The sequence below is a fragment of the Pantherophis guttatus genome, chromosome 1 (genome assembly GCF_059756535.1).
Source record: "Pantherophis guttatus breed Tessera chromosome 1, ASM5975653v1, whole genome shotgun sequence".
Classification (NCBI taxonomy): Eukaryota; Metazoa; Chordata; class Lepidosauria; order Squamata; family Colubridae; genus Pantherophis; species Pantherophis guttatus.
Genome location: NC_142063.1, coordinates 162455715 through 162480440, shown reverse-complemented (window position 1 = coordinate 162480440; position 24726 = coordinate 162455715). Strand labels below are relative to the sequence as shown.

Genomic DNA, 24726 nt, shown 5'->3' with positions numbered 1-24726 from the left:
GCCTAAAAATATCCAGGCTATAATATTAAATGCAAAACCTTTAAAAAGCTATATGCTCTGCTGGAACCAATTTTGTTCTGTTGTAAATTAGATGAAGCAAACAAATTATCCATGATATGGCAGAATCTACTTACTCGTAATCCATCTTTACCAGGTGCACCATCTCCTCCTTTGCTTCCAGGCTCTCCCTATCCAAATGAAAGAAAAGAGTAGATATGTTGTGACTGAGCTAACTAACAGCAACCTGTTGTACCATGCAGTTCATAAGCTTTTCCCAAACTAAAAAGCGTTTAAGTCTTTATTTAAAATTATATAATAAAGAGTATTAAACAAATACAATCAGCAGGGAGACATGAAGCAGGACATTGACTTAGTGGACAAAGAGTAAAGCATTAACAACTTCCACTTCTGAAGTAGGTGAACCTAATTATTCACTAGCCCTATTCTAAGCACTCTTCCCTAAATCCATTAACCACAGTTGGAGTTACTCTTCTCAACATACAGAAGATGGGCTTTATGCAACCTGGAGATCTACTTTACTACTTACACATATTGCCCTGCATCAAGTTTTATGAATAAGTGATATCAATCTCAAAAGTTTAAATCAATTTGGTTAAGCTTAGTAATGCTTGATAATAAATCCTAGTTTGGCTGCTCTTCATAATTTTGGATGGTATTATCTTGTTATCAAGGGAAATATGAAAGAAGGTACCCTTTCTCCCTTAGGTCCAGGATTTCCAGAAGCTCCTCTCTCTCCTGGCATTCCTTGCAATCCTGGAGGTCCCATACCACCAGGAGGACCAGGTGGACCACCAGGGCCCTAAAATCAAATTTTCCAGAACAATTATTAGGACACCTGGAAAAAAGTACCTGGAGCATAATTTAGGTATACAAAGTGCAATAATTTCATCTTACTTTTCCACCTTCAGGGCCAGCAGGGCCAGGACCACCTCTAGCTCCAGGGGGACCTGGAGTTCCTGGTGTGCCTCGTTCACCTGGGATGCCATTTTCACCCTAATAGAAATAAGACCATTTAGTTTTGTTTGAGTTCTTTGTTTTCACATTTTTATGTGACCAGATTAGTACCCAAATTTACCTTTCCTCCTGGAAGTCCTGGAAGTCCATTTTCACCTTTTGGGCCCTGTTGTGAAACAAAGATAATTTGATTATTATTTATATATTTTCATGGGTGACAACTTCATTAATATTCTAGATGCAGCCAAACAATTCCACCTGAGGTGTCTGTCCAGTCAATGACACAACTAATTACATTGATCTTTTTCCAATACATCATATGTTCCACTGAGTTTAGCTAAAAGAATAGCCACTTCTGAAGAAGGAGGAGAGAGCGAGAGAGAGAGAGAGGGAAGGAGAGAGAGAGAGAGAGGGTAAGGGAGAGAGAGAGAGAGAGTGGGGGCTTTGGAAGTATATAATAAGTTTGATTTCTGTAAGATATTATTATAAAAATAGCTGGAATTGTATCTAAATAATAGGTAATGAACTTTCTTAAAAGCTGAATTTGGAGTGAAGTTATAGAGATTTGTTTTTGTGGAAAAGAAAGAATGTTTCAGAACAAGGTCATATTTCTGGAATTATAATTTATATTGTTCTCCATACTTATAGCATTACATATTCTTTTTAGCCCTATTGGGGAGAGACAAAAGGACAACTTACTGAATCTCCAGGTTTTCCACTCTCTCCAGGAGGTCCTGAAGGACCAGGTAGACCCTACGGGAAATACGATTATAGTTTAATGCATATTCCTCTCTTCTTTCAAGATTGCATTTAAAAATATCAGAAATAGAGATTTATTGTACCTGATGAATTTTTATAAAAATTTGAAATAGAGCATAGTCAGGCCATTAACATCATGTATGTCATTCTTGTGATTATAGCATTCAGTGTCACCACTTTTTATTGTGAACCACCATACACATTAAATAAAAAAATAAAATAAATAAAACATGAAATAATTTGGTGGACAAAATCAGCCAACCGTAAGCTTCTACTTTTCTTCACTAATTTCTTGATTCCGGTTTGAATGCATTATTTAGAAAGCAAGCATTGAAGAATATCAGCATACCTGGAATCCAGGTGGACCTGTTGCTCCTTGTTCTCCTCTTTCACCAGGACCACCCTGGGGAAAGAAGAATATCATTTATGGTTTTCCATCCCCCCAACAACCCCTTCCTTAGGTTGTTTGTGCTGAGCGGCAATAACTTTCTGTTCCTGGATATGAAGCTTTCAAAAACCCCAAAGGGACAACAGCAGTATTAATTAAATCATAATAAAGACAACAAAAATTAATGTGCTATTGTAGAGTTACAATAGTCAGTGGTCCATTCCACTCAATCTAATTTTCAAGGATTTAGGCTAATTCACTATTTTGAAAAATATTGCTTTCCAATAGATCCTGTGATCAAAGGATGGGCTCAAATAATTCTTTCCATCACTGTAAACAATATGATGACTAGTAAGTTAATGAAAAATTGTCTTATTCATTGCTTGCATCCATTACTCTTTAGTAATATAGGAGATATACATATACATTAAGTTAGTATTAATACATGACTTTTATGTTTCTATTACTTACAGCAGGTCCTGGGGGTCCCTGTGCTCCTGCTTCACCATCCTTTCCAGGTTGCCCCTGTTAAATAATGGTATAGTGATTAGCTTACAGGGGCAACAGAATTCTATATGTGCGTGTATACATGTGGAAAGAGTGAAATAAATTATTAAAAGATTGAGTTTACTGACCGGTCCACCAGGAGGTCCAGAAGTTCCTCTTTCTCCGTTTTTACCTGGTGAACCCTAAAAATACAAAAGATAAAGTTTAATATCTTACCAATTATTATACATCAAAAATTATAGGGTTCAAAGGCAACTTCAATTTAACATGCTCATAGTAACATGGTTGGATATTTTCTTATTAGTTTCATTTCTGTGAACAATACACTCTTGAAAGCTTATTTCTTTGTTTAGTTTTACTTTTGATAAACAAAGAGTTGACATCTGAAAGAGAAATGTAAAAAAATGTCATCCTAAAACCAAGGGTAGTCTGGATAATAACAAGGCTATACTGACCTCGTTGCCTTTTGGACCAGGGAAGCCCATCACACCTGGTTGACCTCGTGGACCTGCTGGGCCTGGGGGACCACTCCGCCCTGATTCTCCTGGTGAACCCTGAAAGTAATACAGATGAAGAGAGGAAGAAACATAAGAAAACACTGGAAGACCACTGAGATTAAACATTCACAGACACATTTAAACAATGGGATCAGCCCACCCCATTCAGTCTAGCAGAAGGGGATTGGTACAGACCCTGTCTGTCAAGAAATTTCAGCTTGTGGGGTCAAAGAGAACAGACTTTTCCACTGTGGCCCCTTCCCAACATTCTGCTGCTGTAGGTGAGATCTGCCCCCACCCTTCTGACTTTCCAGAAGGACCTTAAAATATGGATTGCCAGCAGGTTTGATGCCCTGATTTGGGCACTTTTCATTGGAGGTGGTAAAGAAGAAAACCCTTCCCCCCTGCCATACATCCCCTTTTAGTTCTTATTTAAGATTTATTAATTTTAATAATGTTTTATATTTACATTTTTTACTATTTTGTAAGCCACTCAGCATTACTTTACCAATGAAATGTGCGACATATCAAATGAATGAATAAATAAATAAATAAATAAAATAATGTATGTATGTATGTATGTATAAATAAATAAATAAATAAATAAATAAATAAATAAATAAGTAAATAGTGCTATCCTATTTGATCACTTAAAATATAATTGTTTTTTTTTTAGAAGCAGAAATTAATGCACTTCGGGTAATAATGGACGTTAATACCGAGATTATGTAAAAAGGCTTACAGAGCTATTAAATAAAATGGTCAGTGAAATGCTTGTAAATAATTCCCCAAGAAGCGAAATAAGCAACTAAATTAAATGCTCATAAAGTGATATCAAGGTAAGGCACAGTAACAAAAATAGTATCAGGTAAAACAACAGAATATAGTGACGTACAGAAGGACCTGGTTTTCCATCTACTCCTGGACCACCTGGACTTCCTGTTAAGCCCTGAGTAAGAAAATAAAAACAATATTATATAATAAGTGCATGTTCAAAGTAACAGCTTTTCTAATCCTACTTTATTACGTAAATAGGAATTAAGAATACAAATGGGGATATAGAACTGGTTGGATAATTCGTTTCAAGTACTTTTATTAGAGAAATCAAGAGAAGCATCAATAGAGCTCAGAAATATGTCATGCTAACACTACAAGGTTGGGATATAAGTAAGATAGTTACTGTAAGTCAGGAATATTACAGTCATTTCTTTACTTTAATAAAAACTTTATTTAGATAAGGTTTTTTTCAAGAATCAAATTCACAATGATAGAGGTAAAAAGCTTTCCTGAAATTTCTAGCTGACTTAAGTTTATGGTGGGAAAGGCTAAGCAAGATTGGGCTCGGTTCATACATATATGGGCAATCACCACAGAATCTCAGGACTATAGACTAGACTGGGAAGATGAAAAATATCTTAGAAGAAGGAAACAGGAAACCATTTTTAAATTGGCTACCTAGCTGTGTCCATATTATCACTGAATTGACCGGACATAGTCTTCTCCATTTATTAAGAATATAGTCATTTGAAATGAAGCTCAAATGAATTTTATTGGTTGGTGTAAACAATTGGTTACTGCAATCGTCATGAAAGATAACTAAGTGACTAAAGAAGTTATGACTCTTCAGTTCACAAAAAGTTAAGTTACAGGCAAAAACTCAACCAAATCATAATGAAACTCAATACTAACATCATTTGGTACCATGGTTCTTGATCCTAAAAAGTCCATTTATCAATTCTTTAGGGTACTTTATCTGGGGGGAGGGGTATTCTATGCATTTGATCAATACACTTCATTTCATAAGAGAGCTATCCTACACTCACTGATTTAAAGGTTTACTTGAGTGAGTAACCTGTTTGCTTAGTTTTTTAAATTTATTTTTTATACAGGAAAGATTTTACTAATTCACAGAAAAAAAAAACTTCCTTGGGTTGCAGGTAAGAGCCCACACATTAAATAAGTCTTGACATCTAGCACAGAAGGGACCAAGCTAGGTTATATATATTCTTCTTGACATTAGACTTTTTTCAGTAGAGATATTATTTTTCTTCCTACAACAGCAAAAAGAAAGAAGTGGTGCAACATGGCCGCCCATTTTCTCGCTACATTACCACAGTGAAGTACAGTTCTTTACAACTTCAAAACCTATATAGCAGGGCTTCACAATTTATCCTGGGCTAAAGACTTTGCCTTTTAGAGATATACTGGGGTCTTTGTTCCCAAAAATAATGAGTGAGCTATTAATTAAACCCATTGACTAGCACTGACATTTAATTAAAATTAAAGCAATTTCAAAAGACTATGGCCTGGTCATATATTTAATACTGTTCCCTTTCCTTCACAGCCTGTCAAATTCTCTGAGAGCTATACCTCAAACTTTCTAGAGTTACATTCTTAAGGGAACAGTGAAGTATTATCTATAAAGAAAGTCAGGTATCTTTTAGATATAACTGATTCTCAGAACTGCTTTTGAGATATTTGCATTAAATATAACAAGTATTTACAATCTGGAAATATGGAATCTGATCATTAATAAGGGAATGCATTGGTCTTTTTTTGTTCTTGTAGCATCTTTCCTAATAATGTCTCTGAGTTTTATATTCTACATCCAGGAAATTTCTACTTACTCTCATTCCTGGAAGGCCAGGGCTGCCATCCCGTCCTGGTTCTCCAGGAGCTCCTCTTGGACCGGTACTGCCTGGACCACCTCGCTCACCAGGTGCCCCCTTAAATGACATTGGACAATATGATCATACAAGGATATGAAGGAAAAAGGGGATTACAAATCATAATGTGACCTGAACAAAAAGTAGTAAATATCTTTGGAAACCAAAACTCTAAATAAGAAATATATTCTTCACCTTTTCACCTCCAGGTCCACTCGGACCAGCAGGACCGCGGAATCCTGGAGCACCCTGAAAAAAGAGAAACACAGACATTTTTATTGAAAAACTCATGAAGGAATTTCTAATGGTAGGTATATCACATAGTAATGAAGTTGAGAAGTCAATGCATACTTTAAATTTGTGTTCACATGTCCGATTATTCTGATATCTAATGACTAAAATAACTAAGATTATATCCTTGTTAACAAACTGAAATTTTGCTTCTAGAGTGTAGCAGAAGAAAAATAATGATAACAAGATAATTCTGTCTATCAACATTAACAATCCCATTGCCATTTCTCTGGTGAACAACCATCATACTGCTTTTAATTCCAATTCTTCTGAATAATCCCATTGGTTTGATTAGCAATATAGACATAACTGATGTACACAAATAGTACATAATCTCATCACTTTAATCTCTTTTAGGCACAAACGTATCTAGAAAAGGAGTGCTGACTACCATAGGTTGCCTTGTGTTCCTGTCTAAAATGAACTTGTTACTTGCCCGTTCTCCTGCAGCTCCAGGTATGCCATTGGTACCAGGTTGACCAGGTGCTCCTGCCTTGCCTTCTTCTCCTGGAGGACCAGAACCACCAGGGGTGCCATTTTCACCCTTATAACAAAATGCCATCAAACAGTCATTGATAAAACTAGTGTCATTCGAGATAAACTTTTAACAGAACAATACAGCTTTTCAAATTAAGGTTTATTCTATTTTAGTAAAAAGGGCAGGCCTGTCCCACCCATATCTACTACAGTTGTATAAATCAATACTTACACGTTCACCTCTTGCTCCTGGCTCTCCTTTTGCACCATTTTTACCAGGTTCACCCTGAAAAGAACACAAGACTGATGAATTGTCTTGTCAAATCTGATTTGTTCAGTCCCACCAAACACAGATCTTGGTAGTAGATTAGAATCTTGCTTACAATCAAAGACAAGAGTTTATTTGAAATTGGATCCAAAGAATCGTGTGCACAAAGAGAATGTGAATCAATACTGTTACTCTGTGAATTCTTCTGCAAGCACTAGATAGATTTCTCACAGTGAGATGTCATTGAGAATTGGGGATATTGATATGGGAATGAAGATGGCATACAAATACGTAAGATGTTTTGAGACAGCTATTACAGAATCAGTCTATGACAGAAATGTGTATAATCTAAAGATGATAAACAATGCAATGTTCTTTGGCTGTTGTTCTATATTGCCAGTATAGAAGGCCATTTTATATTATTTTTACCCAGCAAAAAAAAGTAGAAAGCCTTTTGCTGGATTTGATTTATGAAGCTTGTATCTAGTTTGCAGAGGCTTAGGTAGAATCCTACTTCCTTTCTGGATCCTTGTTCAGATTTTAGTCCTTTACTCAGTGCTATTCTAGTATATTTCTCCTTGTAGGAGAAGATAGGAAACTCCACAAAAATGGAAACATGGGGCATAGAAACCCCTTTGAATGTTACAGGGAGGCAGATATACAAGTGAGCATATTACTTGAACATTACCTCTGGATCCAAGTCAGCTTCTTTAAATTGAGGCGTTTCAGAGTGAATATCTGATCTACACTTACATGTTTATTGCCTCAATATATAAATGAGGAGACATGTATATTGCCCCTCCTCTCTGAGATCATTTATAAATGTTACAAATTCTTACTCGGCATGTAATTCTCTTAAAATATTTTCTTACAGTTAATATTTGGACCTTCTGGCTCTCTCATGTTTTAGATTATCAAAATTATACAATAGGAAGAAAAAAGTTGACAATCTCCACATATTGAAAAAAAATGAAGGAAAAAAAAAATTTGAAACCTAGGAGTTATTTCCCTCTACCCAAATCATGTCCTTCTGTCAAAAGACATTTTGCAGATTTCTACAACATGGCACATTTTGTGTGTATCTGAATTCATTTTTCATGTAATAATAACATAAAAAAATAACATGCTGATGACTTACAGATGGACCTCTTTGTCCAGGGATTCCATTAGTCCCAGAAGGACCAGGAGGACCACGAGCTCCACTTAGACCAGGAGCACCAGGAATTCCAGCAGCACCCTGGATAAAACCAACATGTGCTCAAGAAAGATACCATGGAATGATTTGAGTCAACATGCACATTACTTAGGAAAATGCAATGGCATTTACTATTCTGCCTGAGACACTTACTGGAGGACCTTTGGCACCAGCATTTCCATCACGTCCTCCAGGACCCTATTGACAAAAGATAATAGCTTTTATTAGGTTATGTATTTTTTTTGAAATACTAAGATCTTACTAAAATACACTTTACTAAAATCTAAAATAGACTTGACACATCATTTTATAAAGAACATATACTTACAGGAGGGCCAGAACCACCAGGTTGGCCTGGGGCACCAGCATCTCCTTTTGGTCCAGGAGGTCCACTAGAGCCTGCCGGACCAGAAGGACCTGTTTCACCCTGTGAAGTGAGAGAGAGAGAGTTAGATCAATCAAATTGATAATATGTGGCAGCTGGAGAACTTTATTGGGGTTAAGGTAGTAGTGGATTATCTCTTGTGGTTGGAAGAGGTTGGCAATGTGTTAATGAATATTCTTTAGAAGAAGCATTATCCCAATGAAATCTCAAATATTCTCAGTGCTGATGCACTGTGCATAGAATGGTATCTAGCAGAGGATAGAATAGTAGAAGGTAGAAAGAATTAAGGATGTATCAGCAGTGCCCGTCAATATGCCACAGTAACAGTGGCTTCTTTTCCTCCCTTTGAAGGAATATATACCAAACATAGGCTAATATATGAAACATCTTTTTTTAGAGTGTTAATTTAATCTCTGTCTCTTTTTATACATGCGATAGTAAATACCTTAAAACCTGGAGTACCAGGAAATCCTGTAGGTCCAGGAGGGCCTGGTGGACCCTGAAGAAAATAGAAGAGAGATATGATTACTTGAAAATTATCAATGATTACTTTAAAGAAAAAAAATATTATTTGGTATTACATCATATTCAAATGAGAGGGAAAAAAAGGCTCTTGTAATTGAGCCAACCAATGTAAAATTGTGTTGTAAAACAGACATCTATAACACATGGAACCTGTGTGTGGAAACCGTTATATCTCTAGTTATATGACTTGTTGTTCTTGGGGTGACTTGTGGAGCCTCCAAGATAAGGTGACCAATGACAAAGTTCTTGAACCTCCATCCAAATCTAATTATTTGCTAATTTATTATAGGGTTCTTTTTTTTCAAAAGCACTGGATTTTCATTTTCTCTGCCTTATTTGCAAATTGTAGTGTACATTATAAATTTACTGTCCAGGTCTCAAGAGTTTGCGACCTTGATCTTTTTAATGGATAGGTGGGAGAAATAATATTTGAAAATAATATTTTATTTTAAATATTATTTAAGACCCAATTAAGGTGCCAGGTTAGAAATCAGAAGGTTGTGACTTCTAATTCCACCTTACACATGAAAGCCAGCTGGGTAACTTTGGGCCAGTCACTCTTTCTCAGTCCAATTCACCATGGTTTGGGTTGTTGTTATGGTATAAAATATAACAAGTATAAAGTTTCAAATGGGATTTTGGTGATCCACGGACCATAATTTGTACTTCAGCCAAGAATTTCAGTATGGGAAATCTGAAAAGGGATGGGAAATACCTAAGAAAGAAAGAAGAGATATACTTACAGGTTGGCCAGCTGCTCCAGGACTACCATCATTACCACGAGAACCCTGAAAATACAAAGGAATTGATTAGAAACAAATGAATGTTGCTTGTGGTGTTTTGAAAATAACTAAGCAATATCACAAAGCTTACAATAATGAATGATCTATAACCTTTCATAACTGCTCTGAACTCATTTATTTATAGATATCACAGTTCTTTGATAATTAAATATGGAACCCTAACATCTTAAATGTACATAATAAAATATACAGTATATGGGAAAAACCTGATGTTATCTAATTACATTTTTTTTAAAATAAAAAGAACTGTTCTGTGAAAAAGATTCCATGTCTTATCACTAAATCTCTTCAACTGGGATCATATTCTAATAGTCTTTTTTGAATTGGAGCATGCAAGCCAAATATGAGGCAAAGGAGGAACACATAAGAGCCAAAAATTGCAAACAAAAATTCCCGGTTTTTATACACCAAATTATAAATATGGACAACACACTGCTAGAAAACAATAGAATCAGAAATGGCAAAGTTGTGTCCCTGAAGTGAGTTGTAAAATGTCTCCAAAAAGACTGATTTTGCCCGAGCAACCCAGAGAAACCAAAGAAAGTACAACAAAATCAGAGGTGGGTTTTCAGCAGGTTCTGACCAGTTCTGGAGAACTGGTAGTGAAAATTTTGAGTAGTTCAGAGAACCGGTAGTAAAAATTCTGACTGGCCCCACCCCCATCTATTCTCTGCCTCCCAAGTCCCAGCTGATCGGGAAGAAATGGGGATTTTGCAGTAACCTTCCCCTGGAGTGGGGTGGGAATGGAGTATCCTTCCCCTGCCACGCCCACCAAGCCATGCCCAACACCAAGCTATGCCACACCCAACAAGCCACACCCACAGAACCGGTAGTAAAAAAATTTGAAACCCAACACTGAACAAAATTGACTTCCATTATCTTCTCCCTTCCAGGATTCTTAAAGTCTATAATCTATACCAGAGGATCAAAATTGGCAATGATAATAAGAGTTTATATTAAACTTTCACCCAGCTACTTACTGAAGTTCCTGGAAGCCCAGCTCGTCCTCTTTCACCGGGCAGACCTCTGGGTCCCTAAGAAACATACAAAACATTTAGAGAATGAAGGGCAAACCCAAATCATTCATCACTGAAGGGACAGCTGTAAAACCTTCATTAAAGAAAACATTACAGATGAATCATAAGATTTGGATCAATCATAGTTCAAATTAGTCAATTGAGGAAATGAATGTTTCATATGTAACATGATTTCCCCCCCTTTCTCTTATTTTTAAATCAGTTCTTTCTATACTTCCTCAGATCAGAAGTGATTTAGGCAAGGAAGATTAATTTAAAATCAGAAAGTGCAATAATGGGACCTGTTTCAGAGTTCACATTGCCATTCCAGCGTTGTATGTGAATTAGGCAAATACTTATAATTGCCTCAGGTGTCCATAATCTTATCCCCAGGGTTGGTACTACCAATGAGTATCCTGAAAAAATTATTTGGATCTCAGCTCAGCCATACTTTTATTATTGCTAAGCTTAATTGCAACTACATATGTGATAAAACTTCATGTACTTCTTCAATCAGAATGGAAATGTAAACCTGTTTCCTTATTACTTACTACCTAATAGATTATCACAGAGTTCTTTAGATTTTTCTCCATGTGTATGAGTAAAAGGATCCCAGGTTTATGATAATTCTGTTGTTGTTTTCTCCCACATATTTTCTACAATATTCTTCAGAAAGTTACCATTGGTCCTGGGGATCCATTTTCTCCGGGAAGGCCATTTTCACCCTATGTGATAAAGGGAATATTGGTCAATACATCGTCTTTATCATTCCACATTTTGAGCAAACCACCTTTACATCATTGTCCTAATCCCATCTTTCTCATATTCTCATCATTCCTATTACCTTCCCCTATTGGTATTTTATGATTTATCACTTGTTGTTTGTGTCTTATGATTTACGATTGTATCTTATGATTTATGATCCACTTTGTTGTTTGTATGTACACTGAGAGTTTACGCACGGGAGACAAATTTTTTGTGTCTAATTACATTTGGCCAATGATGAATATTCCCATTCCTATTCCCAATTAAGAACCTAAGCACTCTAAAGCAAATTTCCATATTTGAATCTCTTTCTGCATCAGACCAGTTCAGTACAAAGAAGAAGGGTCAGTTTGCACCAGCTGAAAATATATATACCGTATAATTCTCCTTACGGAGATCATTTTTATCAATGAAAATGTGGCATGCAAACTTTAGAAACGAATAAACAAGCAAACTTCCAATTTCCTAACAGTGATCTTATTGGAAATAATGTGATGGGCAGTGAAGAGACAAAGTAATTGAAGATAACCTATTTTCTTCATCAAATGATGAGGATGATGTTACTGCATCTGTCTATAGAGTAACCTCATGAAAAGAAAAAAACGGTATGTACAAGATTTTTTTTTAGGACAGTTCAATATGCAGTGGTAAATGTACCTCTCTATCAAACTCAATTTAATAAGAACATAAGATTTCCAACAACTAGCAGCCAAAAGCAGAGTGAAATTATGATTAGAGGTACTATGTGGCCATTCTGACTAGCGATCCCTAATGGATCAGTTTAATTAGTCTTGTTTTCAGAATTGTCCATCATCTTGTTAAATATGTTCTAAGTGAAGAAATATTTTATTGATCTCTTTTAAATCAACTTTTGGGGATGGAACATGGTTATTTTATTTTGAGAAGTTGGGGGGGGGGGAGGGAGGGGAATCCCAATGCTAATATCTAACTACTTTCTTCTCATTGTTCACAGATGGGTATAAGGAAGCCTTCAGAAATATTTACTAACAGAGAATATAAATGGGCAAAAAAATATATTAAAAAGTCATATTGTCTGACCTCTTTGTCAGATTTCTTTCATTGGGGGTGTTACTTGGAACTCTGACACATATATTTATAAATTTTGTGAACTGAATTTAGATTATAATCCTGCTATTTCAGGGGCAATTGGGTAAATCAGATTTAGGTATCTCACGCTGGAAGAAAAGGTTTGACCTCAGAGGTAGTAACCCACCTAACCCCCCCCCACCAATTCAGATGACCATGGCAACAACTTTTTTCCTCTTGGCTGAGAAACAGAAAGAAAGGGAAGTGGGGATTGCAAGTGAAACATGAACATAATGGGAGAGCCATTACCGGGGGGGAAAAAGGCAGATCCAGTTCAGTCTGGATATGACCAGCAGGTAAATAAACTGAGAAGCCCAAGAGACTGCACTGTTTAACATCTTCAAAAGAAGAATTTTATCTGACTAAGCCTGTCTTCTTCTGCACAAGTAATAAATGTAAATGGTACCTTTAGACCAGGAGCACCAGCATCACCTTTGCTACCATCTCTTCCATCAAAACCCTTTGTGCAAAGAAAAAAAGAAATAATATATGAATGACACGTAGAAAATTTCCTAAATCAAAATACTGAACTTCCAGAATGTTTATATGTCTCCTTGGCTATATCTAAAGCTTGTAAAAGGAGGATGATCCCTAATTTTTCTATCTTCACTGCTTCATGCTCCCCCAACCCACTCAGCTAAAGTTCATTGCGTTTGCTTCAGCAATTCCTTTAGAAAAGTTTCTGACTGTAACATGCGTGTTCCATCTGCTATTGTAGTTTTCTCCAGCATAGTGCCATCCTGATGAGTTGTACCTCAACTCTGATAAATGCCCACCAGAATTCTATAGAGATTGCTTTAATCGAAAGAATTTGGAGAGCATTAAGTTGAAGAAGCCTGAAGCAGAGTTAGCCGTGTTGATATCATCCCCCATTTTTTTATGATAGAATATTTGAGGTTGAGCACTTACCCTGTGACCTTTCATTCCAGGCATTCCAGGCATTCCACCAGGACCTTTGTGGCCCTAAATTAAGAGAGCGAGCACAATAAGATGAGAAGAATTGCATTGGAAGATTATGATGATCAGGAAATGATAAACAGCATAAGAGTTTAAGCATGGCTAATGGAATAACTGAGGAATTATCAAGGGAATCAAGCCAGAGAAAGCCAAAAGGAGGAATACTTCAGAATACAAAAGATACATCAATATTTCAAAAAACCTGACCCTTGGAATGGATTATTTCTGAATATTCAATTACAAGGTGTCATCTAATTAGATGACATACCATGACTTTCTCTTTTTCAATAGATCTAAAAACAATTTTCCTCAGCTTTGATTGCAGAAAGAATCTGCTCTTTTCACAAAGCATGGATGTCACTACATTTTTTTATGATTTTGTTCTTTGATAAGAAGTTGCCATAGGATGTGATTTCATGTTATTTGTCCTCTGCTTCATCTGCTATCAGTAGTGTTTAATTTGATTGATTGCTTCTGATTTATAACTTTCAGATTATTGCTGTGGCACCCTCAGTTAGGTTTTCACTTTCTACCTAATGAAATGGCAGGGAAGCTATATAAGAAAGTTATAGGCCCAGAAAGACTGCAATGGTATGGCTATTTTTACAACTGGGAATAAAACCTACCACTTTCTCATAGCCATAGAACTAGCAATAGCAATCAATATCATTGATAAACAAACATAAATCTTATAAGTGAAGCAAGAACATAGGAGATCTGGAAATGGCTGAATAAATTCAACAAAACAAAATACCTTATTTGTAACCTCATTGTTAGATCACACAGATGGGAAGGCATTTTTTGTATTTATTTGTGCATTTCTTAATTGGGGAGGGGGTGGTGGATGGGACTATGCCTGGGTGGAGATGGATGCCACAACATGCCATTTCCCATCAACCCTAAATTATGAAATAATAGAGTGAAGGATGCAGTAGGAGGATAACAACATAATTTTATCACACAAGTGATTGAAATGGAGTTGGCTGGGATATAAACACACATACACACGATGGAGTTTCTCAAAAGGCTTAATACCTTTTAGGGTTAGTTTCCAACATATCCTAAAATTAAAAAAAATGTGTTTACTTACAGGAGGGCCAGGCAATCCACGTTCTCCAGGTCTTCCAGGTCTTCCAGATTCTCCCTGAAAACACAATATACAATTACTACACATAGACACCGACACACTGACACACATATTCTATAGTCACTCTAAGAAGGACTGGAAAATAAGAACACATAATGATGAAAAGAAGCTTTGGCTATATATTGAGGAGCTACTGCTGGTTGGCCTTTCAAGAATTAGGGCAACTGGAATATTTCCTCCCCACAGCCAAGATATCTTCAGTAGACCTCCAGACAAAATCTTTCTTGTTTTCTTTCAGTGCACAGGCAATCTGGCAGGTTTTTTGACTGATAATGAAAGAATTAACAAGTGGTTGTTTATACAACTATCTCCTGAACCATTTTCAATCAGAAAACTGACCATTACATCATCTAGCAATTTTATGTATGATGGAATGGAAAGTGTTCTAGATCAGGGGTCTCCAATCTTGGCAATTTTAAGACTTGTGGACTTCAACTCCCAGAATTCAGAGTCCACACGTCTTAAAGTTGCCAAGGTTGGAGACCCCTGTTCTAGATTGCTATGAGTTTATATATGAGTAGTGAAAGCTAACAAAATACATTCACCGATGACAGACCATACAAAAATTAACCAGAAATATGTATCGATATGTAGAGTGTTTGCTCAACTGAAGTATTCTCTATTTCCTAATGAGATGATGCTGATTTAGTTGGTTTGATCTCATTGCAATTTACTTAGGATTCTATTCATAAAACAGTTCTATAGTATTAGCAGAATGTTCTTTTTTGCATTTTTCTCTATCCCCATAGAATGATATGATCTAAATAAGGCGTTCTGAGGAAAATTGCGCAAAAATCACCTCTCCTTCTTGTGACAGCAGAAGCCTTTTATAGATCTGAAAACTTTGTGAATGAATAGAACCCTTCCAATTATGAAGAGCAAAAATATGACTTTCCTAATGGAAAAAGATTAAGCACTGCAGGAGCTCATTAACCAACAGGCCTTATTTTTTTAGGTATGTCTTTAACGAAATCTAATTATTAAATCTTTAACCTGCTTTTCATGGGAGAAGCTGTCTAAAGGCTAGGATACAAACAATTCAAACAATTTACAGTATAATAATTTAGAACAACTTTTAAAGAAACACTCTTTTTGAAAAAAACATTAAAAATCTAGAATTTTGTCTCACAGGATGGAAACTAGTTGATTTCTACTTCACTGTACTGTAAATACATAAAAGAGCTTTGGTCAATTGGATTGAAATATCCAATTGAAATATCAATCAAAATCAAGATGCCAAAATCTGTGAAAAATCACATTTGGATCCAGCATATGAGTAGAATAATTTAAAAAAATTATCACTCTTTCCTCTTCAAGCAATGCTTTTCTTCCCCCCACCCTTCAAAATCTCCATTTAAGTATTAGGCGACCTTCTATGTTGAAGTGTCCTGTGACACCCCCCCAAAAGGTTTAAGTCAGAGGAAGGGGCCTTTAATTACTGCAACTATATCATTCATACTATATATATTTTTAGAGTGATATGCCAAAAAATCTCTTTATCTTTTATTCATGTATTGATAATCAAAAACTTACATCTTTCCCTGCTGGTCCAGGGGGTCCTATCATTCCGGGGGGGCCAGGAGCACCCTGGAAAGTAAAATAAAGTTAAATAAAAACCAAAGATAAACAGATACTTTCCTTTTTGTGTGAGCTACTTTGGTATAGTGGTTAAAGCACCAAACTAGCTCTCAGAGAAACCAGGTGACTGTGAGTTCTAGTCCCTCCTTATGCATAAAGCCAACTGGGTGACCTGGGCTCAGTCATTGTCTGTCAGCCCTAGGAAGAAGACAATGGCAAATACTGATTGGAAGGCATATCCTCCTTCCCCAAATTATAAAAATGTATTGGAAGTACATTTTCTGGGTTGCTAGGCCATTGCAAAGTGATTGAGTTGCTGATTTTATACATCACTTTCTCTTCCAACAGTGTCAAAATATATGTGAGATTTTAACAAACAAGCTAAATATTTTGCTAATTATGCAACATAATAGGCTTTGGTAGTATTTCAAGGATATGATCTTTCTATACTTCTACCTGTTTCACTCCCCCAAATCTGCAAAGTGATTACAGTTTCTCTTCAAACTGTTTTTGAGGATTTGGTGAATGAAATTGTGGAACAGAAGAACACAGTGTGTTCATGCTGACATCTTCACTTCTTTCTTGAGAAATGGTGAGTAGTAGTAAAAATTACTGTCCCATTCCAGGATGAGTTGTAACATGCCCTATTAACAAAAGAAAACAGCCTACCCCCACAGCCCCACTCCCTATTCTTATCCTTATTTTACATTGCATTTTTTTTGTCTGACTGTCTGGAAAAAAAAAAAACACCCCTTCAAGTGCTCCTATGAGGAGAGATCTGAAAACTGCAGATTCTTAAACAGCCATTCCTCTTTAAAGACCTACTAATGCAGGTCTAGCCTGTGGGTTATGCGGTGGAGTGAAAGCTATGAAAAATTAAACTATCTCAGAAGAGAAACTAGCTTTACAATAGCCAAATACTGGAAATAATTTCACATGTTTCCCATATTTCAAATTCTTGAAAATAAATTGGTTCAGCCACTGAATATGAAATATCTTATCACAGTGCTGCGGGCCCTGTTGAGGAGGCACTTTTGTCTCATTATAGTTCTATTTAATTAAGTATAGAATAACACAATATTCTGCTACATAATGATATTTTTTCTTATGGGGACATATATTTAAAAACATATATACTTTCTTTTTTAAAAAAGGTAGTAATTTGGTTTATTCCTGATTTGATCTACTCCAAACAAAAAGTTGATATCCAGCAGAATGTTCCACTTATGGAAGAGTTGATTTTCACCATATCATCCTTCTTCCAGATGTACTCAGCACCACAGCCTTTTGGAAAACTCTCCAATCTACCAGGCACATTTTCAGAAACAGGATTGTAGAGAGGATGGAACTAGATATTCATCCCATTCTTACCTGGCATGATGGAGTTTACAGAATTTTGCCCTATCATATTTAGATCCAAACCATTGTAGGCCACATCTGCTCTCAGTCTGGAATTGCTTTTAAAATCATAGTTCTAAAAAGCTCTTGCATGTTGTTAGAAAGTTCCTTGGTAAACACACACAACTGCAGCTTTTAAAACACAGTTTTGCATATGTGTGGGTGGTTGTCCATGACCTCTAAACAACACAATAGTCCAAGAGGCCTATGTTTTCATTAATTCATGAAGCAAACTACTTTTCAAACTGGATAACTAACACGTGTACACACAAACAAGCCTATCTTACAATATGATATACTGTCTAGTATGAGATCTGCAGAAAGGAATATTGATACTTACAGGAGCTCCAGCTTGCCCAGGTTCACCAGGTGCACCTTGGTATCCATGAGATCCCTAACGAAAAAAGATGAGTTGCTTTCATTAGATCACTGTATACCATATCCACAATCAGATGGAACAAATTTCCACTATCTTAATAATCAGATTGTTAGGAACTACAGGGAATTGGACCAGACAAATCCATTCTATTTCATTTGTGCATATAATAATTTAATGTGTCTTATAAGTAATTGCTTTCTTTTGTACAAAGCACTATATAAAGGAATGTTGGTTTTCTTTGTTTCTTTTGTCCTCCTTCCTCCTCCTATGGAAGGGGTGTCCACCAGATGGGGGTAATAAAGCTCAAGATAGTAGCCATAACTATACTATCAGCCTTCCCCCGATATCCTGTCCTGTGGGCTGCATTAGAATTGCTTCTCATTATATCTGAATTGAACATGATGAGAGCCAGTTTGATGTAGCAACAAGGCTACAAACCAGGAGACTGTGATTTCTAGTCCTGCCTTAGGCACAAAAAAGCCAGCTGAGTGGCCTTGGGTCACTCACATTCTCTTAGGTCTAGAAAGCAGGCAATGGCAATCCGCTTCTAAAAACTTGCCAAGAAAACTTCAGGAACTTGTGCAGGCATTTGCTAGAACTCAAGATTGTTTCAAAAGCAGCCCCCCCCCACTCCCTACCTCTGAATTCTGCTTATCTTAAAACAAAGTCTATAGTTTGGCAGTAAGCCAGATGGGATACCCTATTTTGTTTTAAATATTCAACATTCCAAAGCTTAAATTTACTAGAGAGAAGTGGTGGGTTGCCCCCGGTTCACACCGGTTCTATAGAACCGGTAGTAAAACTGGCGGGAGGCTCCGCCCACCGACCCCAATGTCATCAGAACGCTTCTGCACATGTGCAGAAGAGCGTGCGGCCCCATTGTGAACCAGTAGTAAAAGTAAGTAGAACCCACCCCTGCTAGAGAGGACTTCATTTAATAATGGAAGCCAATGCATCCACTTTGCTTCTTTCCTAGGGAGGTCAATGGAACAATGTTTACTAGTTTGTGTAGTGCTAAACTGTTTTCTAGTCCTCTATCACAAAGAGTTCCTCCTTTGGCACTGCTCAGCTAAGGAAAAAATAATTTGCACCCTGGTGGTATTAAGGCATTTTTGAAAACTTGAAATGTCCAACATCTTTTCAAACCTCAAACTGGGTATTATAGAGTATTTTTTCTCATTATTCCTGAAAAGGGCTGGTGCTTTAATAGCTATGCTACAAGACAGCCTTTAAGAAAATGTATTGATTCAAAATATCTTTAGCAGCCCTACTAAATAGCAGAAGGCTACAGAATGTATTGTTCTTTGCTGTGCTCAGACAATGTTCTTTAGAGTTTAATGCACATTCTTGCCTTTATTAGCGACATGGTTAGCACAACTAACCAACAATATGAAATATAACTTGGAAGCAGAAAAAGAAACGACAAATACTTACAGGTGAACCTGGCTGACCAACAGGACCAGGAGGGCCACTAGGACCAGGTGGGCCAGGATAGCCACCACCCTATGGAAAAGATTGAAAAACAATGCAATGAACTGCAGATAAAATGAATGTTTAATTCTGTATTGAAATAGAGTGCAAAGGGCAGTGTGTATACTGTAACAAAAGCTGGTTATGTGAAAAGTGGAAATGCTTTTAACTTGAACCACTCTAGTATTAAATCAGCATTTCAGTTCAGTTTCAATTGCTTTCGCTCCCTAGGCTGGTGTTAAGACAAAAATAACTCATTACACACAAAGCAATGAACAAGGCAGCACCAGTCATTAGGATGCCATAGAAAGTTCTGTTTGGTAAGCCAAGTTCATTTGTGTACTGCCTGTGATTAATTATGGATTCTGGGAAGTGAGACATAGATAACATATCCCTGGTTGACCTGAGTAGAGTTACCAGTTCCTCACCTGGGGACTGTGCTTGTCTCATTGGAAAGGTTTAAGGCAGTGATGGTTAACCTTTATGGTGCTGAGTGCCCAAAGTGTGTGTGCCTCAATCAACAAAATACAATGCGAGCACCCCCCCATTCATGCCCCCCCCGTGCATGCTCCCCGATCCCCGTTTTGGCTTCCATGTTGGTGCAGGAAGCTTTTCAGGTGCAAAACCGGGCACAGGGGGCCTCGTGATCTCCACAGTTTCTCCCCTCCCCCCGTGCCCAGGCTTTCTCCTCTATTCCTGCCTCCCATGATTTTCCCAATCTGCACAGTTTCTCCCCCAAGCATGCCCAGGTTTTCTCCTCCATTCCTGCCTCTTGTGCCTTCCCTGATCTGTGCAGTTTCTCCCCCAGGGCGCCCTATCTTTCTTCTCCATTTCTGCCACAAAGAGGCATCTGAGGAGGATGGAACCTCCAGAGATGGGGGAAGGCACAGGCAGCAGGTATGCAGGAAGAAGCTAGAGTGCACCGGGGTGGAGAAACTGCGGAGATTGGTGAAGGCCCCGCCCCTGCACATGCGTGGCAGAGACCCAAAGACCAGCTGGCTGGCAGGAGGTGCATGCATGGCTGATGGAGCTAGGCTGGGGTGACAGCTGGCGTGCCTGGAGAGAGGGCTCTGCATGCCATCTGTGGCACGTGTGCCATAGGTTCGCCATCATGGGTATAAGGCTATGAACTTTGAGCACTAGGAAGAAGGTACATGAGTTATTTGACATCACTCTCCCTCTGTCTCTCCGAATAGTAGTAATATGGCCATTTTCTTTTCTCTACATATTATTTCCCTATATCTTGTTTTAAAAATGCATATCCAACTTCTCTGCAAGGATGCTGTATGGTTTGATGAATAAGATTGCAAGATGTTCACTCTTGTTCATTAAATAAATATCCAGCTCTCTTCACTTTTATTGAAAACATACAATTTTAATAGAAATTGGGATGTGTAGGCCAGATACATGATATTTAGCCCTAAACCTACATCTTGTCACCAAATGCTTATGTAGTTATACTTTAAGTAGTCTACTAACAGAGAATTCATTATTTATAATTGTTTCAGGGAAAAAAGATTAAAACCTGTTGGCTTCTTAAAGCACAAATAATATATATATTTGAGAGCTGGAATAGTTTCTATGAATTACAGTTTAGTTAAAAATAATAAAGAAAGAAATCAGTGATATAAGAGATGTAAGGGCAAATAAATATTTCTTCCAGTGAACTGCTATGGTGAAAAAAAATGGGTTAATTTCATTTTGTAAGGTAGCTTTATAACTCATTAGGATTCATTAGATGATTAGACCTCTCATCTCTTCTTGTTAAGCAATTGTATCTTGGTAAGCAATGAAATATTAAAAGTCATTGCTTGCCCTAGAATTATGGTGTAACTCTGTTGAACCATCTACGGCAGGGGTCTTTAACTTTGGCAACTGTAAGTCTCGTGAACTTCAACTTCCAGAATTCCACAATTCTGGAAGTTGAAGTCCACGAAATTGCTAAGGTTGGAGACCTCTGATATGCAGGACTCCATACATTCATGCTCATCCAGAGCCCTATATGCCCAACAACTCAGGTAGTTTGAAGTTTGCAAACAGCTCCATTAATCCCAATGGAAGTGATTTATAAAGGGGAAATGCAGGAGAAGGACCTTTGATTGCAATCACATATTCTTGGATCCATTAAAAAAAAAAGCTATAGTAAATATAAACAAGAATCAATATTGGGTCTTTTAATTTTTTTTCTTTTTAAATACAGTCCCACTGGAAGGATATGACCATAGATGTCTTCCTCTGCTAGATTCTCTGCAGTGATATTTAATATCAAATTCAATAACTTCACTGCTATCTGGAAATTACAAGAGTTGCAGTCCAACATATCTGGAAGGCATCTGGTTGCTGTGGTCCTTCTGGCCATGCATTCCCCAAAACCCCTTCCATGGAAAAACCAGGACCTCTCAGATACTTATCAACCAAAGACATGAAAGAAGAAGGCATTTCTGGTTCATACATCTCAGATGCAGAAGCCAGCGGTAGACTACAAACAACAGAAGTTGTGAGAAGGAAAAAAATGGTGAGCAACTGGAAACAGATGAATGAATTATGACGGATGGATGGATGGATAGATGGATGGATGGATGGATGGATGGATGGATGGATGAACGGATGGACTGAAAGTAGAAAAACTCTGTGAGGAACAGAAGACAAATGAATTTCATGATTCATAACACGGTAGCAAATGGACAACATAGGAGAGAAGTAGACAACCAGGAAAGTCTGCTGTGAGCACTTTTAATAGCCCAGCATGAGATCAGTTGCCCTTTTCACAGATTATGCAGATATCACACATCCACATATATACATACATTTTTACATTTTGTCAAAATATTTGCTTTCTTTAATTTTTGCTTGTGAACAGAATTTATATGCTGCTTTTTATTTTTGTAGAAAAACTCAGCAGCTTACTCAAGGTCCAGGTGATTAAAAGATACCACCATGGAAAAATGTAGGTGCCTCTCTATGATCTCTCTACTTTTTAGGCATTTATCTGAGGATGAGTTGTGTGATTTTTCTAAAAATCAAAACACCTTCACACAATCCTTCTCTTTACCTTCTACAACATCCCAATCCAGCTCAAAGCCTGTGCCTAGATTGACCAACATATAAGAGGCACCATCCCAAGTTAATTGAGTTTTTTTTAATCCTAAATTGCCTCATTTAGCCTTGATTTGGTGTTTGCAACCAGGTTAGAGCATAGCTTTATTTTGGAACATCATGTGGAATTATTAAGAGAGGCTGCAAATTTAAAAAATCAAAAAAGCTCTCCTTCTGTGAAAAGAATGCTAAACAATTAGCAAGTTGATTTATTACCCATTGATATCTGCATTCTGGAAATAGCAAATACTGTGCAATTAAAGCCCGGAAAATTGTTGCAGTGGAGAAAAATGAGGAGAAAGATCTAGACAAAAAGAATTGGAAGAGCAAACATTGCAGGAAACACATGGGAACAAAGAAGCAGGTGACAAAAACAGCTGAAGGTGTGCTGTAAAATGTAGAAAGGAAAAGGAACAAAAATGTGAGGCAGAAACATCAATGAAATCTTTGGTTTGATAAGAGGTTCCGAAGAGTATCTCTAATCAGAATTCCAAGGGAGAATACTGCTTTAATCCAGTTATGTTTTAGGCAATCATAAATCAGTATTTGTTTGCTAGATAACCTGTGCAAGAAAAGAAAAAAAAAACCAATTTTTTGAAAAACCATTTAAGCAGCATAAAGGTCATGCTACTATCTTACAGTTATAACGCCTGGGCCTGGGCCTGGGCCTGGTCCAGCCTTGACATCATAGTCATACTGAGGAGAATAGGTCTGCAGTAGAAAACAAATTGAAAAGAGAAGTAGTTGTTAGAAATGAATAGGTCAGCAATTGATACACTGGGAACACACACACAATATATACCCATCCCTTAATCAGCTCAGCTTGGAATCACAGGTCATACCTTCATGCACTGGTGGATAAATCAAACCCCAATTATTTTAAGGGTTTATAATAGGAAACATAAGCCCCAGCATTTTACATCCCAACAGCTTGGAAAGTTACAGAAGAGACAGAGCAATGGGTGGAAAATCTGTGAGCAATAATTCCAGTTATTGCTGAACCAAAGCATTGCCACCATTAGATACAGTGGCTGGGGATGCTGGAAATTGTTCCACCTCGGTGACCAAAGGCTTCCACTTAGATTCCTCCAGGAATGAGATCAAGCTTTGCTGAGAAAAATAATGTCAATCTTTGAGGAGGTCCAAATGTACAATGAGAAGAAATGTGAAAAATTGGTTGGCTGGAAAGGGGTATAGGATACCAGTTTAGAGAAAGTCATGGGGAAAGGTAGAATTTTTCCAATTCCAATTCAGTCTGTGTCAAGCCTTGCATCGTAGGACATGTTCTAGAAAGCAAAAGTCATATTAACTTCAGCATGGAGTTTTAATGTAAGAACTGTGGTGAGATACAGCATGCTGGAAATCGCAATAGGAACTCCCAGCCATTATTTATTAGTGAGTTCATTCAGGTGGGATCACTTTCAATATTTTAAAATCTTCCCAAGCCTTTTGCAACACAGACTGAGCTGCTGTTTATGAGGTAAGCTACTAATTAACTCCTCCCTGATTCATTGGTAGTTTGTGGCTAAAGTTACCATATTGAACTCCATCTTCTCAGACATACAGTTCACAACAGAGGACAAAACAGCTAGACAATTACCATTTTTAGACGTGCTTGTCAACAGAGAAGAAAATGGAATGGCAGGGTACGAACCCACTGCAATACCCAGAAAGCTAAACAACTGGAAAGCAGGTACTCATGTGAACAATTCAGGCAGAATGGGTACCCACAAGCATTTGTTACAAGATGTCAGTATAACATGGTGGGAAAGGAAGAAACAAGGTAAAGACCAACTAAATGGCACACTCTGCCATATATCAAAAACACTTCGGAAGCAATAAAATGCATCTTTTGAGATCGGGAAGTGGGCATTGCACACCACCCAGAGGCTACCATATGAGGACAAATGATGCATTGTAAAGATTGCTTTGAGGTGGGAGATACTTCCAATGTAATCTACTGGATCCCCTGCATGGATTGCCTCTGTGACTATGTAGGACAGATGGGGAGGAAGCTAACCACCAGATTGCAAGAACACAAACAAGCGGTCAGATGAGACCCGAACTCATTGGTAGC

At 37.3% G+C, this 24726-nt stretch overlaps 1 protein-coding gene across 1 annotated transcript in view; it reads right to left on the bottom strand.

The window, feature by feature from the left end:
* Window positions 1-24726, bottom strand: part of COL3A1 (collagen type III alpha 1 chain) — a 75058-nt gene that overhangs the window by 20160 nt on the left and 30172 nt on the right. Inside the window, exons 5-32 of the mRNA XM_034429189.3 lie at window positions 23289-23360; window positions 19518-19586; window positions 18045-18098; window positions 16262-16315; window positions 14672-14725; window positions 13534-13587; window positions 13031-13084; window positions 11433-11477; window positions 10717-10770; window positions 9677-9721; window positions 8854-8907; window positions 8352-8450; window positions 8177-8221; window positions 7967-8065; window positions 6793-6846; window positions 6520-6627; window positions 5988-6041; window positions 5754-5852; window positions 4022-4075; window positions 3085-3183; window positions 2758-2811; window positions 2594-2647; window positions 2084-2137; window positions 1675-1728; window positions 1097-1141; window positions 916-1014; window positions 713-820; window positions 135-188 (exon numbers count right to left, since the gene is read on the bottom strand). Coding sequence (XP_034285080.2) covers window positions 135-188; window positions 713-820; window positions 916-1014; window positions 1097-1141; window positions 1675-1728; window positions 2084-2137; window positions 2594-2647; window positions 2758-2811; window positions 3085-3183; window positions 4022-4075; window positions 5754-5852; window positions 5988-6041; window positions 6520-6627; window positions 6793-6846; window positions 7967-8065; window positions 8177-8221; window positions 8352-8450; window positions 8854-8907; window positions 9677-9721; window positions 10717-10770; window positions 11433-11477; window positions 13031-13084; window positions 13534-13587; window positions 14672-14725; window positions 16262-16315; window positions 18045-18098; window positions 19518-19586; window positions 23289-23360 — 1842 coding nt within the window. The remainder of the gene's footprint in view (window positions 1-134; window positions 189-712; window positions 821-915; window positions 1015-1096; window positions 1142-1674; window positions 1729-2083; window positions 2138-2593; window positions 2648-2757; window positions 2812-3084; window positions 3184-4021; window positions 4076-5753; window positions 5853-5987; window positions 6042-6519; window positions 6628-6792; window positions 6847-7966; window positions 8066-8176; window positions 8222-8351; window positions 8451-8853; window positions 8908-9676; window positions 9722-10716; window positions 10771-11432; window positions 11478-13030; window positions 13085-13533; window positions 13588-14671; window positions 14726-16261; window positions 16316-18044; window positions 18099-19517; window positions 19587-23288; window positions 23361-24726) is intronic.